We start from the raw sequence: 20,310 nt of genomic DNA, 5'->3' as shown, positions 1-20,310 counted from the left end.
ATATACACATATTTGGCACCATTTCAGTCTCTCAGATTATAGCACTATCTTCTCACGGATCATGTCAGATGATTTGATTTTTTTCTTTCTTTTTTTCCCAACCTGATGCTTCTCTGGATTTTCAAATCATATACAGAATTTGGCTGCAAGAATTTATGAAAATATTCAGAAGCAGTATAATCATGAAATTGAAAATTCTGTGGATCGTAATTCTTGGCTAGTGAAGTAGTAGGATTGGAACTCTTGGATAGTGAAGATGTTATTTACAAGAAATTACAAAACACGAAAACATCATGATCTAAACTGATAATGCCTTCGGCACTCGAGAAGTAATTAAGGTGTGACAATAATCCTTAATAGTTGTACTTTCTTTTCCTACAAAATCTTTGAATGACATTGTAAACAATATTTATGGAAATTGTTGATTGACAGAATCATTGTTCATGCAATATAGATTTTTTCATCTGCTATGTACCCTGTGGCCAGTGTTCATGGATTGATCTTTGAATATTTTGTTACGTTTTTAAGTTCATTGTTAACAGATTTGTTATGAAGCCTTTAAACAACCAAATATAGTTGTTTTAAAAGTATTATGTTTACGTAATGTGGCTAGCTAAGAATGCTTTTTGTATCAGCCATATGCTTTTTATGTTATAAAAATGTTAATTATAGCTAAATGTACAATTACCTGCATCAGGTATTAGATTTGTATTTTGGTTTCATTAAACCGTATGATATGGAAATCTATAGGATACAGATGCTGCATAACCAGCAGAATTTACAATGCTTCCCTTAAATGGCACCAATTATTTAGAACTGTATCTAATCAACACCAACGAGGGAGGGGGGGGGGGGGGGGGGGGATACCAGCATACTAAAATTGATCACTTTAATATAAGAATAACAGCCAAAAGCTGCATACAAAATATGGAAGCAGGATGGGATAAAATTCATTTTGAGCTCACCTGGTCCAAAGGGCTGGTGAGCTTATGCCGTGGTGCAGCGTCCGTCAACATTTCCTTTAAATCCCTACTAGTATGAACAGAGGGTGTGTCCCCTTGGGCTGGAGAGGCAGGGCCCATCGGGGAAATTGACAGAGGTAAATCCTTTAAATCCCTACTAGTCCTGAACACCTGAATGGATTTTGGTGAAATTTGGTCTGGAGCATTACTGGGTAAAGAAAATCTAATGTAGTATAAATGGTACCTGTTGGGGTGGGAAAAAGGGGCCAAATAGGGGAATATAGCAAATTTTTTTTTTTTTTTTTAATCTTTTTCGAGAATAACAGGATTTGGTCCATCTGCAGTTTGAACCATTGTTGGCAGAGGGAAAATATTTGAAATACCTGGTATTATATATTAATAGCTTAAATTAGTTTATTTTGTCATAATTACTGAAATATCCAGGTGGGCGATGCAGGCCATCTGGGCCTCTTGTTTTAATACTTTTTTTTCAAAAGATAAAACATCTAACTTTTGGAGGGTGGTAATAGCATAGACATAAATGTAAACACAAAAATTTTAGCGCTTTTCGCTCTTAAAGCATTGTGGTAAGTCATGATTGTCCTATTTACATTTTCTATGTGCTATTCCTACTGAAAATATGAGAATGCGCTGATATTCTTCATTGTGCTAATGTCATGTTTTTGGAAATGCGCAAAAATTTGAGGCACCAAAATTAATATATTTATAGATAATAACTTTTGGAATTGTAGGAAATATACTGTACAATATAGCCTATATAGCTAGGTTTATTCTGTCGGTGATGTAGCACCTAAAAGTCAGATTAATTTATTGCTGAATACAAGATCCATAGAATAAGATTTCAGATTTGCACACAAGCAAGATTTCCTTTGAAGTGGACGCATACTATTAATCATTTGGTTAAGTCAGTTCCATACAAAAGTTTACATAATATTTTTGTGGTTGCAGTGTGAAGGTTGTGCAAAGTTTTCAGTCATATTTTACAAAAATGAATAATTATAATCTTAAAAAAAAATTTCATTATCATGAACAGCATTTGCTAGAGCCAAATTTCTTACCTTGTCATCCCCTAAAACCAATTCTTAATTACTTTTCTTGTTTGTGAACGTGATCCTTGGAATTTTGTTATCCTGTTCTTTAACTACATGTAGTTGAAATATATGATTGACAGTTTTACTAATATGTAAAAGTTGCAACAAAATCTGTTTTAACCCATCCTCGTATGACCCTGGTTGTTGTGGGATATATATTAATTTTAAACCCATTAAAAAAAAAAAAAAAAAAAAGCCAGGCGATGTTAAAACCTGAATTTGTATATTTTGGTTGAATTTAATAAAATAATTCAGAAAAGAACAATTTTCACAGGCATCATTTCACAGATTTACAGAATTCAGTAAGGATATCAAAACATTTATAGATATGTATATGTATCAAAACCCTGTTTAAGGGTCAAAAGATTAAAAAAAAAACACTACCTGTACTTCAGGATCTAGATATTCCAGACCGTACGAGATGATACAAATTACATTTATTTTTGCATAACTCGTACTCTGAAAAAAGCTGTTGAGAATTTAAAATTTTGATCAAACCACTTGTTACGACCTTACATTGAGGTGACCTTTTGTTATCTCTTTTTTTAGAAGAGTTCCACTTCAAAACCTGTAAAATTTGATAAATAGGACATTTCACTTTAAATTTTGTTGTTGACATCTGAAGAGAGTTTAATATTTTGTTATCAGAGAATAAAACAAGAAATTGACTCATAAAGAGTTTAACATTGTTAAATAACCTTTGTGTATTTGCTTGTAAGTGCAATTTATGATGTAAGTGTTTGATCAGAACTGTGTGAGCGATTTGTTATGGTATGAAGTTGTGTATAATGTCTCGATTGACATCGGAAATGCAAATGTTCGTTATTCTAATGCTTCGATTGATTAGGGGCTTACATATGACATTCATTTTTAACATATTAAAAACCTTTAACACATACATTTTGTATAGGGACTGTACGATATTCATGTTGAACATATTAAATAAATGTTATTTTTTTCTGAATTTGTGTTTGTGTTTATATGTATTATACATTACAAGAGGACTAATGTGACGGGTTCAGATTTTAGGAATGAAATTTTGGGTGTGTGCATCTTTAATGTATTGTTGAATTTTCTTTGGGGTAAGAAACCTTAATGTCTTTTCTGATACAGGTGTGAAAGTAATATGACAATGTGAGACTTGTGACTTTAAACAATCTACATAACTATCTTATATGTGTGACGTTTATCACAATTGTACATCCATAAAATGTGAACCTAGCTCACTAAAATCTGCATTCAGGAACCTATATATACATGTCTTTTGATTATTCAGAAAAGTTATTTCAAATTGGTAGAAAATGTTGATATCTGACGAATTTACAAAGGAAGCTGTACCATAGCATAGGTTGTTTTCCCTGCAGATTGAAATACTTTCCAGTTGTTTTTATGTCAACACTGAGCGATGATGATGATGATGATGATATGATGATGATGATGATGATGATGATGATGATCTAAGAATTGTTTATTAAAAGAGGCTATCCAAATTTTAATAATAATTTTAATATTATGTAAATTTTTATTTATCCTGAAAAGATTATTAAGATCACTTTGTCACTGACCAATTATTACAAATATTTCAACTCTGAACAAGAATGTCAAACATTTTCATAGATATTTTTACTCAAATTGCAGCAGACTTTTTAGCCCCATATTCTAAGACATTGACTTGGCAAAGATCTCAAGAATACTTTTAATGTGAGTGGACGAGGGAACAAGATCAAAATAAATAATATGAAGTCCTTTTATTTACAATTACAAGTATATTTACAGGTAAACAGTTACATTAACGACGTTTGCATTCATAAAATTAATTTTTCAATAAAATAATACTTTCAAGCTATCAAATGTTGTGGCTATTCTGCTGTTTGGTTAAAAAAAAAAATATTTTTTTTGGTACATGCACAGTCACAGGATCTGTGATTTGTGGTGTTGCGGAACAAATTACTTCCGATTCATTTGGACGATCTGGTTCCTCTTCGTGTTTGTTTGGAGTATCGAGGTCATATTCAACAAGCTCCTCAGTGAAACAGTCGTTTATGTATTTTTCTGTTGTTGTCTGTTGATTTATTCCACTGAATGGTTTATTTGTACTGAAGTCATTCTTTCCGGGGTGATTTGCCTTGAGAATAGCCACGAAGTCCTTAAGCATACGTACAGCAAGGTCGTGAATTCCGAATGGGGCCATATCCTGACGTTGTTGTTGTCGGATGATAGATATGCTCTTGTTTAGAGTGGCATTAATCATGGTCATAAGAACCCACATGACGAAAAACACGAAAGTGACGTAATAAAACTGTGCAAAATACGGTGTGACTTCTATCAAATTTGTTATGCTGTTGCGGCCAATCAAAGCATTTGTTATTGTTGTCATGGCAATAAGGACGTTTCTGTATGATGACAAATTACGGCCAAAGAGAAGATGACCTACTAGCACGTAGGCGAAAAATACGATTCCAAACATGATTGCGCATGCGATCAGATCTCTTGAGCAGTGGTTCAGAACCGCGATGAGCTGCGTGATTCTGTTGTTATAACTCAGAACTTGCATCAGACGAATAGTACACAAGAACACAATGAAAGATATAAAGAGGCTAGAACTTCGTCCCATACGGCAATGTGACTGAAGTTCACGAACTTGTACTTGTTCTTCTCAAAAGCATCAAGTGTCAGACTTGTAAAGATCCACCGTGCACAGTACATTGCAATAGCGACGACCGTCAAAACCAGGCAAATCCAGTTCAAAATCTGCCAACGATCTTCAAAGACTCTAAGTTTCAGTTTGACGAGAGATTGAACCATTTTTACACAGCAGACGAACACGCTGATCAGAAAAATTATCTCGCACAAGAAGATGAATGTTCCCAAACTGCCATGGTGCTGGTAGGCCCGAAAAATTTGGATGAAGTTGAATTGGTTTGTTCCTCCAGTGTCGGGGAACTCGACAAGCAGCGACAAATATGCAAATAGGTTTATATTGCTGTTATATAAAGTGAACTCCACCATCACACCACGAGTTTTGCGATCGATCCATGAATTCGCTTTAAGTTCTTGTAATGTTTGAAGCGAGACATCGTAATTGACGCCCATGTCTGCCACATATCCACCTCCCCCATACAAACTATAGTCCCCCAACTGAGGAACACCCCAAAGGTCAACAGCGGAGGTGAACTGCCAAGCAGAGCTACTCAATTTTAGGATTTCGTCCGAGGGGCACGGTCCGTCTATCCATCCGAGGCAGTAATCCTGGTCATCCTCTTTTGAAATTTGGTAGCCTTTGTAACATGTACGAGAGGCCATTGGTGGAAAAGGACAGCCACCTGGAAATGCAGAAAAAAAAATCATAAGATATACAAATTATTTTATTCAAAATTAATTAGCAGTTAACATTATGGTATCAGGGCATGAACTAGTTACTAGTTCTGGCATTTGCTGCTAAATCTTTAGGGTTTTATTTCATTTTAAGAAGTAAGAATAATCGATAAATAATTGTGGATTTTTACATCCATTTACTTATTAAAATAAAGTTACTTATTATCAACCAAGCAAATATTATTCAATATTGAAAAATGGCCAAACACTTAAAAATTATGACTAAAATTTTCTCTCGTAAATTAGGTTAGGCCAATAAGCATTTTGCTGTCCATCATGCTTTAATAAACAGTTGCATTAAAAGTATGTTTACTGTTTTTAGTAAACAACTAACAAAAATAACATTTTTGGAATGGTAGTGATAGTAAAGGGTCCTGTTGATATTTTGTATTACAGATCTTGTGATAAAATTTTTCCTCAATACTGTGCAGTTAAATCGGGGTAAATAAATATATATTTTTCTCAGTTTTCCGCACTTTTCTCATGGGCTTCATAATGTTGCTGAAATTTGGTATTTAACTTCAGTATGAGTAGCTACAGATCAAGTTTGAGTTTTAGGGTTTTTGGGTCAAGGTCAAGGTCACTGCTACTTTTTAACGGGGGCTGGTAGGGGAAATGTATAGTGCTTTAGCAATACTCTCAGAATGCTTGTTCAAACTATAAGCTAATCCCCAAACCAAATTAATACGCTGTCCTGATATGACCCTTGGTTTAACGAGGATGACAAACCCCATACAAACATAGTACTGCACCATCCTCGTATGACTGTAAGTGTTTCGAGGTTTAACCCCTAAAATGATCAAATTAAATTTCATCGAAACAGGGGCATGCATGTTCACACAATCATATTTCTAGTTTAAATAATTATATTTTAAATTCTAGGAGTGCTGATGACGTACCAGCCTTAACACGGACTTGTCGGAGGCGTATAGGGCCCACTCTATAGTTCTGGTTGTCACGGAGATAGCTTTTCTCGCTGAGTGTTAGCTTAGTACCGCTGTAGGAAAGTGTCGGAAACACAAATGGCAGAAATGTGTCTTCCATCCATGTGTAAAAATCTTCTGTTTTAACAACCTGGAAGGTAAAATGTCATATATTATCATCAAGATTAATTTAAAGAAAAGAAAGAGAGAGAGAGAAAATATCTGAAATATCTATGCAAGAATAGCAAGGCAAATGTGTAAAGGGAGATATTCATGTGATTTTCTCCAATGTTCTTTGAAAGTATGTAGATTAAACTCACTCTAATATATCCTGCTCTGACAATGGACCTCTCTCATTGTAACTGTGAAATGTTTCCAAAAAATCTCATAACTTTATAATTTGCAGACTATTGCACACAAAGTGACAATTTTCCATCCCATGAAAATAGCCTATGAAAAACTGTCCAATGAAAATTGACACTGCAATGAAATTTTAATGAAATGAAAATTTACCCTCCTATGGAATTATCATGAAAATTTACCCTGATATGAAATTGTCATAGAGGGATTTACCCTGATATAAAATTGTCATATAGGAATTTACCCTGATATGAAATTGTCATATAGGAATTTACCCTGATATGAAATTGCATAAAAGAATTTACCCTGATATGGAATTGTCGTATAGGAATTTACCCAGATATGAAATTGTCATATAATGAAAATTTACCCTGATATGAAATTGTCATATATTAATTTACCCTGATATGAAATTGTCATATATTAATTTACCCTGATATGAAATTGTCATGAAATGAAAATTTATCCTCACAAAATATCGCCATTACATTAAATAAGTGTAAAGTATCGTACATTGTTGAAACGTAGTGTATCCAATGTTGGTTTGGCCAGAGGGCTCTTGAGCAGATGGTTCTCAATATGGGCCCTGAACTGGTACGATCGGCTGTCGCGGTTACTGTAGCTGATTAGGTAGAGGACAGTGATAAAGAGGATGTAACAGAAGAGTTCCAGAAACACCATCTTTGCCTTCAACTCCTTCTGTCTCTGTTCTTTCATTTTCTCTACAAACTCTCGCCCAAGCTGGGAGGTTGGATATTCCGGCTTCACACTGTCTATTAAAACATTAAAGTAGTGTTTTTTTAAAATCTGGGTATATTTATGTCAAAAAACAAACTGAATATAGTATATATATATCCATATACGTTTTGAACAATTTCAACTTTGAGTTTCACTTCACACTTTGCAAGCAGTTCTAAAATAGCTACCAGGTAAATAGCCTTGTCGATCCAGCTCGCTATTTTTGTTCTATACAGAAATTGTGAAGGCTTTGTGATGTAAGAAATTTATTTCATCCTTGAAGAGGGCAGATAGGAAAACTGGATTATAGTGAGATGGATTAATGAGGGTGGTTAGTGGAACATCTGGTTAAGTGGGCTGAATTACGAGGGTGGATATTGGGACAACTGGATTAGAGGGACTACATTGATGAGGCTGGATAGTTTGACAACTGGATTTGTGGGGCTGGATTAATGAGGCTGAATAGTGGGACAATTGAATTAGTTAGAGTAATACCTTTTTTTTCCTTGGGTACGGAGGCATGTTTCCTGGCCTCCTCCATCACTTTGTGGATGTCTAGATCCGCACGGCTCTCCACAGATTGTTTCCGAAAGAAATAAGAAAGGATGAAAGCAACAGTGATGACCTGAAAAGTAACAAAATTCATCTGATGATAAACTTCATGAAGTTTTTGACAAAAAATCTGACCTCAGTTTCATCAACATTCCTTCACTTAAAGAAAGTTAAAATTTACCATAGGAAAGCAGAATTTAAGGAAAAAATCTTGGTTAAGGAATCTTCCATCAATTCTGCAATGCTTTCCTATGGGAAATTTTAGGAATTTTATTAAGTTAAGGGTTTGTTGACAAAACCAGGGCCTGTATAAATACATCGTGTTTCCTCTTTTATGGCCCTCAGATATTTAAGCCTGTTAATCAGACGTTCCACATAGAATACAGAAATGTTTGACCTATAATGACATTCATCAATTCTCAATTACAAAACATTAATTATTACAAAATATTAATTATTGCAAAATATTAATTATTACAAAATATTAATTATTGCAAAATATTAATTATTACAAATTATTAGTTATTACAAAATATTAATATTACAAAATAATAATTACAAAACATTAATTATTACAAAATTTTAATTATTACAAAATTTTAATTATTATAAAACATTAATTATTATAAAATATTAATTATTACAAAACATTAATTATTACAAAATTTTCATTATTACAAAACATTAATTATTATAAAATATAAATTATTACAAAATTTTAATTATTATAAAATATCAATTATTACAAAACATTAATTATCAACATATTTATGCCAATTCCCATGAGACATGTAACATCAATTCATTGTCACATTAATCTGCTAATAAGCTCCCTTCATTTTTGCAGAAACATCAAATGATATAGATAAAAATAGTTCACAAATAAGCACTCCCCAAACTTAATACTAAACTCTTAGTCTAGGAGAGGGGAATTATTTGAGGACAAATACAGTACTAAACTTTTACACTTGGGAAGGGGGCTTATTTGAGGATAAATACAGTACTAAATTTTTACACAAAGAGAGAGGGCTTATTTGAGGATAAATGCAGTACTCAATTTTTACACTGGGGAGGAGGGTTTATTTGTGGATAAATAAGTAAAAAACATTTACACTGGGGGAGGGGGCTTATTTTAGGATAAATACAGTACAGACAAGTTCATGAGACAATTTATTCTGAGTGTCAAAAGGACAAGAAAAGGGCTTGTTTTTCGTCTACATATTTACTGTAAGAAAATCAGGATCAAACGTGTGTTTACCTTGATAGGATCAGTAATAAGTACCGATTCTACGAAAGAAAATAGAAAGCATAACAGCCAATCTTCTGATTTTGTCTTCCCCCATTCCATGCTGTACAGCATCACAAAGAACCCTGGCACCAGAACTGAGCAGATGGCCAGACCCCAGGCCGCATACACACACCAGTACGGCAGCAAGAACACTTTCTCATCTCCAACACTTCTCCGGCGAGAATATTCATCAACTTGGGCGATATCGGGTAAATTTGCAAACTTGGTAACTGCTTTTTCATCCATTTCTTCGATAATTGATTTTTTCCTTGATTTCTGAAACAATATTGTCATCAAAAATACAGGTACAGCACTAATGACTATACTCATAAACGAAATGTAGAGACTGGTCAGTGAAAACTTTAACGGTCCGAAGGTCACTTGGTTTTGTCCGCTGTCCGTTCTGTAAAACATGGCGCTGGCGATCATGGCCAGGAAGAGCAGAGATAAGCAACAGGAGAGCCGCTGTAATCTTGTGAAGTTACTGTCTTCTGGCCTGATGAAGACGGAGAGCCACAGGTGGCCATCGGTTAGTGGAATGTCTAGAGTTGTCTCTGTATAAAACAGAAACAAGAATTAACAGTAACAACAAGGTCATCATCATCTTTACAACAAACTTAATAGTGCTTCCATCGTCCCTGTATGGCCAAAATCATGATTCAAAGCCACTTGGCACTTACTATTGTTTGTGCACTCATGTAATGCTAGGAATTAACTTACTGTATTTATCCTCATATAAGCCCTCCCCTAGTGTTTAGTTTGGTACCATATTTATTAGCTCACCTCAGGTGACCTGCCCAAAGGGCAAGTGAGCTTATGCCGTTGTGTGGCATCCGTTGTCCGGCAGGCGCAAACTTTTTCCTTTTAACTACTTTTTCTCAATAACCTAAGAGGCCCAAGGACATGATATTAGGCCTGTAGCATGCTGGGGTGAAGGGCTACCAAGTTTGTTCAAGTGAATGAACTTGACCTTCATTCAAGGTCACATGGGTCAAATAGGCTAAAATCTTTAAACAACTTCTCAATAACCAAAAGACCCAGGAACTTGATATTAGACCTGTAGTATGCTGGGGTGAATGGCTACCAAGTTTGTTCAAGTGAATGACCTTGACCTTCATTCAAGGTCGCATGGGTCAAATAGACTAAAATCTTTAAAAAAAAACTTCTTCTCAATAACCATAATGCCCAGGGACTTGATATTAGAACTGTAGCATGCTGGGGTGGAGGGCTACCAAGTTTGTTCAAGTGAATTACCTTGACCTTAATTCAAGGCCACATGGGTTAAATAGGCTAAACATTTTAAACAACATCTCAAAAACCAAGAGGCCAAGGGACTTGATATTGGGTCTGTAACATACTGGGGCTGAAGGGCTACCAAGCTTGTTCAAATGAATAACCTTGACCTACATTAAAGGTCACATGGATCAAATACAATAGGTTTAAATCTTTAAACAATTATTTATCGATAGCTAAGAGACTCCAAGACCTGATATTAAGCCAAAAGTATGCTGAAATTAAGGACTAGAAAATTGATTGAAATGAATAAACCTAGCTTACTCTGATATATGAATAAAGTTGTAATCAGCATAGTATCTGTAGAGATGACCTAGATCAACTTCAAAGTACCTAGATCAACTTCAAAGTTGCTGTAGAGTCGGGTGAGCAATACATGTCTGTTGGGCCTCTTGTCCTCATATAAGCTCCCTCCCTTAGTGTAAAAGTTAGGTATTTTAAGGTAGTTTGGGCAGGGCTTTAATATACATGTATGTGAACTAATTCCAGCTTACCTACTTATTTGAATTTTAGCATTGATGATTCTGCATAAATGAAGATGGGGGACTTATTTGTGGACAGGGTCTTATTTACAGATAAAAACTACAATTACTTATATAAATTGTCCCAACTCAACATAAAAACGATCCTGCTTCTTGAAATGTTGAAAATGAAACGGCAATCCTGCCTTAACAATGTATTTTGATACTTAAACATACCTGAATCGATACCCAAACGAGTCCAGGTCTTCTCGGCCAGATACAGGTAGAGCACACTGTGTTGTCCCATCCTCTTCATCCAGGGATAGCCAACGATTACAAATAAAGGTGAATCTGCAACAGAGGCAATTATTCAACCTTTTTGTACATCAACTGTATTCAACCAAACATATACTGTATTCAATCTATCAGCTAGTACAAAATTAAATATTAAATTTCTTTGGAAATTTTTTTTGGGGGGTTTTCCAAAATATACCACTTGGTAGGTGTAGCATGTTTCTGTTTGTGTTTTCATACCCATCAATTGTATATATCTGTCTGGGGATTTATACCATTTCTATTGTATAATCTTGAATTCCCAAAAGGTATAAAGGGCCTAACCATCAGACCAGAACTTGCAGCATGAGTGCATTGTCTCTTCATGTCCAGCAATCGAATATTTTTAAGTAGCTCTACTAGACAGGACTTTTCAGGGCCGGAGACATTTTTTTTTATTCTGAAAAACCCAATTTCCATAGACCATTTCTTGTTAAACTTGGCCATTTTTTTTATTTATTCATTTTTTAGTCTTCAAAATTATGTTATTGAAATTTAAAGTTGAAGGACAACAGATGAGCAGATGATGGGTGTTGATCAAGATATGCCACAAAAAAAAACAGAGCAATTACCTTTCCATTGACTGTAGATCCATAATCTCGACCTTGCTGAGGAGCCACGAGGCAGCACTTCCTTTTCCGCTGTTATCATGCCAGATGTCCAGACAGGTCAGGCTGCCCAGGCATTTAGGTACACACATAATGAACTTCCGTACACTTCCAGTTCCGAATCCCTAAAACACGATCATTATGTAAATTTAGCAAATCACATTCATCAAACTGACTGCAATGGAAAATATGTCAAGATTTTTCCTTTAAGGTATGCAGCAATTTACATATATGGGGAAACTAAAAGTTTAGTTTATGGTAAAATTCTTATTTAAAATATGCTCCATGAAGCTGCGACCAGCTTGCCAGCCATCTATTATTTTCTTAATTTTAAAGGGAATTCACAATAAAATACTGAAAATGTAATAGACTGTTTATTAATAATTTTACTATTTTCTTAATATTTTTGTTATTTTCTTAACATCGTTGTTATTTTCTTAATGCTATTTTCTGAATATTTCTGTTATTTTCTTATTAATAATATTTTTGCTATTTCCTTTTAATATTTTTAAAGGAAATTCAAATTAAAATGCTGGAAAAATACAAAATTTCAGGTATTTTGTATTTTATATGAAACTAATTAGGGCAGGGAAACATATACAGGATGGGGGAAGGCACTTTGAAATTAGGGGACCCACCTATAGAAGTGATTTTAAATTTTGATGACCCTCCCACATATCCTCTTTTTTGTGAACGGTACCCTGGTATAAAATGGTACAAACACATCACATGCACCCAACAACAGAGGGCCAATTCATTTCCAACCCCACTGACCCATAGATATGATTTTAATTTGAACCCACCCCACCACATGTAATTTATTAAAGTACCTTCACCCACCACCCCATAAATCTCTCTCTGCATATCTGCATTTTGCATTTACCGCTACATTGACCGATCACATACTTCATCTTGACCAGTAACGCCACCTGTCGCGTCATATCCGGGGCCAAAAGAATATTATACGGCTATTACGAAAAAGGTTGACTTTCACTGATCCACTGAAAAGAAGAAGAGAATTATATCATGGGTATAAACATACAAGACAACTCACTTTGTTTGTGCCGTCATCCAGACCTCGGATGCCAGTACTCCGTCTGTTACTCGTGACAGCCATGTAAACATGTGACGTGGTCCCAGCATTCCTTCCAAGTCCCGTATGGACAGTAACAAGATATATATAATTATCGTCCTTCTCGTTGTCGGACAAATATGATAACGCCCACTGAAAAATAATTGCATTTTAAAGGTAATACCTTGCAGTTTAATCAACCAATTCTACCTACTAGTATTTATTGTAATTATCCTGAAATAAGTCTACTCCCCTTGTGTAAAAGTTTAGTACCATATTTATCCTCAAATAAGCCCCTTCCTCTAGTGTAAAAGTTTACCTTATTTATCCTCAAATAAGCCCCCTCCCTTAGTGTAAAAGTTTAGTACCTTATTTATCCTCAAATAAGCCCTCTCCTCTAGTGTAAAAGTTAAGTACTGTATCTATCCTCAAATAAGCCCCCTCCCCTAGTATAAAAGTTTAGTACAATGTCTATCCTCAAATAAGCCCCCTCCCTTAGTGTAAAAGTTTAGTGCCATATTCATTCTCAAATACGCTTAGTGTTAAGTATGAAGGTTGGGGAGTGCTTATTTTTTAGTCATTGTTAATTGATTAACTAAATGTAAAATGACATGATCTACATTTTTTCATTTCAACTTCATTTAATAGGTCATTGTATTTGTTTATAACAAAAATTGTAAAGAATAATGTCACAAATGACAAACCATAAATTGAAGGCCTGAAATTAGTCTCGAACGGAGCATCTGAGCTGTTCATTTAGAATACATATATTGGCGTACCCTTTCATGGTCACGTCTGTCTTGTCGCCATGCCCATACCGCCATTATGATGTATAAAACTATCACTCCGACTAAAGTTCCCAGCACAGCACCATTATTGACAATGTCAAACTTTCCGAAGACCGAGTTGAAGTCGATGGAGTTTGGTGGCACATAAAATGAGGTGGCAAAGTGTTGACCTGGCGGGTCATTACAGATACACACGGTCTCCGTCGCTGTTGAGTCGGCAGACATCTACAGATAAGAAGTAGAGCGAAATAAACCAGATGACGTCATTAATACACAACATGACATTCATGACGTTAATATCCATGAAGTGTCAGGACAAAATGTCATTAAATTCAAGAATCATTACTTTTGCCTAACATGTCGTTAAAGATCTCAGCATGACACTGATGATATCACAACTGACGTCATGCTCATCACTTCACGTCTCTATCATATGACATTACATCATCTTATAACAACACAAGTGCAATCAATGATTGCGAAAGCTCACCGGCGGCAGCAATCACACTATGCATTCATTTCTTATGTATGCATAGGCATGTCATTTTAAAATTGTATGTCACATAATATCGCTCCTAGACCCTCTAATGGATGTACTTACAAACTTTTCAAAAATAACCCCAAAAATCTTTAAAGTGAGTTTTTGTGTCAAAAAAATTAAGTCCACTAAATAGTAAAATGCCAAAATGCCAATTTTTTTCTGCATAATTTTGCCATAACATCACTCCTAGACCTCTAATGAATGTATATACCAACTTGGAAGGGCATGAAGTGTATACTTTTGGACTTACAAGCTTTCCAAAAACTTACTCCAAAAACTTTAAAGTTTTGGGGTGGGACGCCGACGCTTCATGACATTACATCATCTTATCATTACAACAAAATGACATCACTTCAATTTCAATCACAGTATGGTGTCCCCCCCCCTCTTTTTTTTTTAACTTTGTCAGGTCATGACATTAACTTATCATTCCGATCATGACCTCACAATGTTGTCATTTTGACAGTACAGTCAAACCTGTCTATAACGGACACCACAGGAACAGAACATAAGTGTCCTTTATAGACAGGTGTCCTTTATACAGAGGTTAATTATAAAGTAAATTGGGAGGAGTGGGTCTGATGAGTTCTTTATAGACAAGTGTCCTGTATATAGAGATGTCCATTACAGCAGGTTTAACTTATGTCATGTCATTTCATCCCTTCAACTACAATATGACATTTATTTACTGAAACACATATCTTCATTTTATCATTTTTTACCGTAATTGTCTGACATTAAGCCATTGCCTACCAATAAGTCTATCTATATCTATAGCTCATTAGTAGAACTATCAAAAAGTACTTATAATTTTGAGTAGAAATAAATTTGAGTCGGAGGATATGAGCTAATTGCATATGGCACCAAAATCCTCGTAAACAAGAGTTTTCATCTGACAACATAGCTTGCTGAGTTATCAGATGACAACATAGCTTGCTGAGTGGGTTGAAAGTAGGTTAATATCATGATAAGCAGGTCACAAGGAACACATATCAAATACTTAAGCTGTATCCTTATAAAAAAATTTAACACAGTATGTAATAGATGCATGTCTATGGAGAACAACAACAACGAGGCCTATGACGATGCTGGGGTAAAGCAATTACTCCCCGGGTCCTCATCCCGGAAAAACAAAAAAATTCTACCACTACAGCCTTCTGGTAGTATACCAATAATATCAGTTCTTGATATATAATATCTGCTAGAATCCTTACTGAACATCACTCACCTGACACGACGTTTTGTCCCATTTTGCTTCAGCGGTGTTCCACACTCGGCACCCTGAAGTCCACACTGTCAGGTCATATGGTAAAACTCGCGTGGCTGGGATTGTGCTATTGTCTGATGACGCTGTAGCGTTACCAGCGCTACGACGAGTTCTTGATGCGCTCCCATCAGGAACTGTGAAAATGTTATTATAAAGTAAATTGATATTGAACTGAAGATTGCCACAACCATAGAAATACCAAAAACATACCAAACTTTTAAAGTGTATGAGGAAGGAAGGAAGGAAGGAAGGAAGGAAGGAAGGAAGGAAGGAAGGAAGGAAGGAATTTCAGCTCTCTTACAAATTTACAAAGATATCAAATCCGACCTTGACCTTGAAATATTGACTAGCATACCTGAGTCTACAGTGACGGTGAAATACACTGTGACCTGCTGCTTGAACATCCCTCCAGGAACGACGACCACAAGGAAACTGTCGTACACATCGCTATCCTGTATTTCATACCGCCAGTCGTAGGAGGAACGTGTCGCTCCACTGCCGCCTTTCAGATACACGACAAACTTCATACCGTGTGTGTCGCCATCCAACCTGAACGCCATGTCATCTGCAGGAAACTGCCAGAAGAATTTGTAGCTGATAAATTGGGATGCACTTTCATTTGCATCTACTGGGAAAGCTAGATAAACGGTTTTAGGATTGTTGTCTCCTTTGTTCGGAAATTTGACCTTGACCGATACGTTGACTTCTTCATCGTTTGAGTCCTTAATTGACATGGACAGCACATTTGAGGTTATGTACTGCGCCTCTGGATCCCACGTGAAAGGATTCTTCTCAAATACGGTGATCTACAAAACAGAGAAAAACATACACCCTCAGGTGATAAATAGTGGGGTCGATCATCAGTAATTACACCAATATCAGTACCATATTCCACCTAATGAGCGCTCTGTACACTAACAAAAACACAAAAGGGTAGCGCTTATTAAAATCATGTACAGGGTAAAGTTTCCGTGTGAAATTTGGATGGAAAACAAAGCTTTGTAACACTGTGTAAAATCTGACAAAGAGACTTGACTTCGTTACACGATGCCATTCTAAGAGATTCTTATCAACTAAATTGTATACAACATAAACAAAAGGACTATATACACGGTCGTGAGTCATGACAGTAAAAACTGGTTTTCACTTAAGTCCTCAGAAACACAGGCATGTAGGCCGATAAGATTGAGATTTTGAAATATTTAAAATTATTATTAAAAATTGAATTATATCAGGACTAACTGAAACAATCTACCAATCAATCATTAAATTTTTTTTAGATACAGGTGTACAGTAGAGTCTAATATCTTTCTTCATTTTCACCCGCAGTGAATTATATTCAGGACCCGGCCGGCCAATCTATGATTCAGGTAAACAGTACAATCTATAACATTTTTTTTTTTAATTTCAAACCGGAGGATGAAAATTGTATAGGGAACCAAAAGGTATCAAAATCTATTTAATGTCTGCGATAATCCCATACGTGCATTTCATTAAGGCCACCTATGTCTATTGCAGTTCAGTAAATAAGCCCAAAATAAGCCTGCAATAAGCCCACTCCCTTCTTTGAATTTATGTGTTGGAACCTTTTTGCTTATTACAGGATAATAACAGTACTTGGGTAAATTTTGTCCTAAGACAAACCTGTACGTCGTTGTTGTCAACACCTTGATCCTGCGACCCAGAAAACTCCATCGTGATGTTGTTTCTTACTAACGGACTCTTCGTAAGTTCGGGTAATGTCAGCGTCGTCATACTTGTACTTAAGCCAGGTCTGTTGACGGACACCGGAAGTTGCTTCATGTGGACCATGCCTTTCAACACTTTTCCCAGCGATGACAATGACGCAAGGATTTCAGGTACAAATTTTAAAGCCTAGAGAGCAACAAAGACAAACATTAGATTATTTTTATGAACCAATTTAATAGGTTTGAGGGTACAACTCTACCTTTTGTGTTACACAAGGTATCATTGAATATTCAGTTATGGTGACATTTTACATCTGACTGTTGACCTTTTGATGAAATTGAAAAATATTATTTGATTATAAGCATGCAATTCCAAATGCATGTAAGAAAACAGTGTGTGAAGGTTGAGTTTGCCTTGACACTTGAACTTGTGCAGAATAGGTGATCCCTGCGGAAGAATTCTGTCCAAGGGAATTCAGTTTATTGAGAGGAAACAAACTTTCTATTAACAGTTATAGTGACCTTGACCTTCGGCATAAAAATTAAGCAGCCCCTACCAAGCTGTTTCCGAAGGGATGTGTGTGATATTTTCATGTAGTTTTTCCAAGGAAACTAAGTTATTGGACAAAAACCAATTTTTTGTCTACAGTAACAATGACCTTGGCCTTTCACCTTTTGATTGCCTTGACCTTTGGAATTTTGACCCTAAAAGAAATCTGAAGCAAGCATTTCCAGTAAGGAAACAGTGTGTGAAGTTAAGTTTGAGCTTGATTGGTCAATTTGAATTATCATCCCGAAATTAAGTAGTCTGACATTCTGTCTAAACTGATCATTGAGTACTCCGACATCCTGACTAATAAGATCCCTGAGTACTCCGACATCCTGACTAATAAGATCCCTGAGTATTCTGACATCCTGTCTAATATGATCCCTGAATGTGATGTCTTAGGAAAAGTTCAACAAAAACTTCACGGATAATACGACTTTAGGTTGAAATCAGATGAGCATTGGAATACTCAATATAAAAATATTGTTTTAAAGAAAGAATCTTACTTTTGAATTTTGTATCTAATATATGCTTTATGAAACATCAAAAATCCTTTTTCGCCAGAATCAGATCTTTCCATATATTATCAGCAGAGAACAAAAACAGAGTGTATAAGTACCGTTTCATCAGATTCATTTTTACTCAGCCCCTGTGACTTGGATATTTGAGAGACGAGGAAAGCACGCTCCATTGGTGTCATGTCCTCCAAGCTGTCTGGGTTGGAGGTGACAAAGTCGTTGTTCCCTATAATGGTCTGTTGAATGTCGTACAAATCTGTACTTGTGGGGTTGTTAGGGGTCCGGGTTGTGATGATGCTATTTAAAGCATTGTCTGCCACGCGCAAAATTGCTAAAACCAATCAGATGAAAATAGTTTTAATTGTTTGTTCCTTTCTGTCTGTAGTACTTTTATAATGACTATCAAAAATTTGTATCAAAATGTCAATCACTAATTTCAATTATAAGAATTAATTAAACAACAAGCATATCTGTTGTATTCATATCACTCTATTTCCGGACATTTTATAGGTAAACATTTTTGATGTAAGGAGTAAACATTGTCTATCTATTAACACTGCCTGTATATAATGACCACCTGCCTATTAACACTGCCTGTATATAACGACTGTCTGTATGTAACGACCGCCTGTATATAACAACCATCTGTATATAATGACCCTATGTATAAAACAACCGCCTGTATATAACCACCGCCTGTATATAACCACCGCCTGTATATAACGACTGTCTGTATGTAACGACCGCCTGTATATAACAACCATCTGTATATAATGACCCTATGTATAAAACAACCGCCTGTATATAACCACCACCTGTATATAACCACCGCCTGTATATAACGACTGTCTGTATGTAACGACCGCCTGTATATAACAACCATCTGTATATAATGACCCTATGTATAAAATAACCGCCTGTATATAACCACCGCCTGTATATAACCACCGCCTGTATATAACGACTGTCTGTATGTAACGACCGCCTGTATATAACAACCATCTGTATATAATGACCCTATGTATAAAACAACCGCCTGTATATAACCACCGCCTGTATATAACCACCGCCTGTATATAACGACTGTCTGTATGTAACGACCGCCTGTATATAACAACCATCTGTATATAATGACCCTATGTATAAAACAACCGCCTGTATATAACCACCGCCTGTATATAACCACCGCCTGTATATAACGACTGTCTGTATGTAACGACCGCCTGTATATAACAACCATCTGTATATAATGACCCTATGTATAAAACAACCGCCTGTATATAACCACCGCCTGTATATAACCACCGCCTGTATATAACGACTGTCTGTATGTAACAACCGCCTGTATATAACGACCTTCTATATATAACGACCACCTGTATATAATGACCACCTGTATAAAATGACAGCATGTATATTACAACCACCTGTTATAATGATCACCTGTATATAATGACTACCTGTATATAATGACTGCCTGTATATAACTACCATCTGTATATAACGACCATCTGTATATAACCACCGCCTGTATATAACCACCGCCTGTATATAACGACCACCTGTATATAACCGCCGCCTGTATATAATGTTTGGTTTGTTTTTGTTTAACGTCTTATTAACAGCCAGGGTCATTTAAGGACGTGCCAGGTTTTGGAGGTGGAGGAAAGCCGGAGCATCCGGAGAAAAACCACTAGCCTACAGTCAGTACCTGACAACTGCCCCATGTAGGTTTCGAACTGGCAAGCCAGAGGTGGAGGGCTAATGATAAAGTGTAGGGACACCTTAACAACTCGTCCACCCAAGTCCCATCTGTATATAATGACCGCCTATATATAATGACGGCTTGTATATAACGGTCGCCTGTATATAACCACCTGTATA

General features: G+C 35.8%; 3 protein-coding genes across 3 annotated transcripts in view; all 3 read right to left on the bottom strand.

The window, feature by feature from the left end:
• Positions 1 to 3,803: 3,803 nt before the first annotated feature.
• Positions 3,804 to 4,846, bottom strand: LOC117338708 (polycystin-2-like). Its single transcript, XM_033900044.1, has one exon. It carries the CDS (start codon positions 4,686 to 4,688, stop codon positions 3,921 to 3,923), a length of 768 nt encoding a protein of 255 aa, XP_033755935.1. The 5' UTR covers positions 4,689 to 4,846; the 3' UTR covers positions 3,804 to 3,920.
• On the bottom strand, positions 4,740 to 9,556 carry LOC117320969 (polycystic kidney disease protein 1-like 2). Its single transcript, XM_033875486.1, has 6 exons — positions 9,281 to 9,556; positions 7,966 to 8,095; positions 7,246 to 7,505; positions 6,349 to 6,523; positions 4,948 to 5,397; positions 4,740 to 4,825 (listed from the first exon to the last, which is right to left on the bottom strand). The coding sequence occupies exons 1-6, from the start codon at positions 9,554 to 9,556 to the stop codon at positions 4,740 to 4,742; spliced, it is 1,377 nt and encodes a 458-aa protein (XP_033731377.1).
• A 111-nt stretch (positions 9,557 to 9,667) lies between these two features.
• The window catches only part of LOC117338692, a 28,696-nt gene continuing 18,053 nt past the window's right edge, over positions 9,668 to 20,310 (bottom strand). The window contains exons 14-22 of the mRNA XM_033900043.1: positions 18,528 to 18,757; positions 17,318 to 17,548; positions 16,029 to 16,479; positions 15,635 to 15,807; positions 13,857 to 14,090; positions 13,060 to 13,230; positions 11,970 to 12,130; positions 11,302 to 11,415; positions 9,668 to 9,864 (exon numbers count right to left, since the gene is read on the bottom strand). Coding sequence (XP_033755934.1) covers positions 9,792 to 9,864; positions 11,302 to 11,415; positions 11,970 to 12,130; positions 13,060 to 13,230; positions 13,857 to 14,090; positions 15,635 to 15,807; positions 16,029 to 16,479; positions 17,318 to 17,548; positions 18,528 to 18,757 — 1,838 coding nt within the window. The 3' untranslated portion in view covers positions 9,668 to 9,791. The remainder of the gene's footprint in view (positions 9,865 to 11,301; positions 11,416 to 11,969; positions 12,131 to 13,059; positions 13,231 to 13,856; positions 14,091 to 15,634; positions 15,808 to 16,028; positions 16,480 to 17,317; positions 17,549 to 18,527; positions 18,758 to 20,310) is intronic.

This window comes from Pecten maximus, chromosome 1, assembly GCF_902652985.1.
Source record: "Pecten maximus chromosome 1, xPecMax1.1, whole genome shotgun sequence".
Classification (NCBI taxonomy): Eukaryota; Metazoa; Mollusca; class Bivalvia; order Pectinida; family Pectinidae; genus Pecten; species Pecten maximus.
Note: the sequence above shows the minus strand (reverse complement) of the source record. Positions and strands in the feature narration are given on the sequence as shown.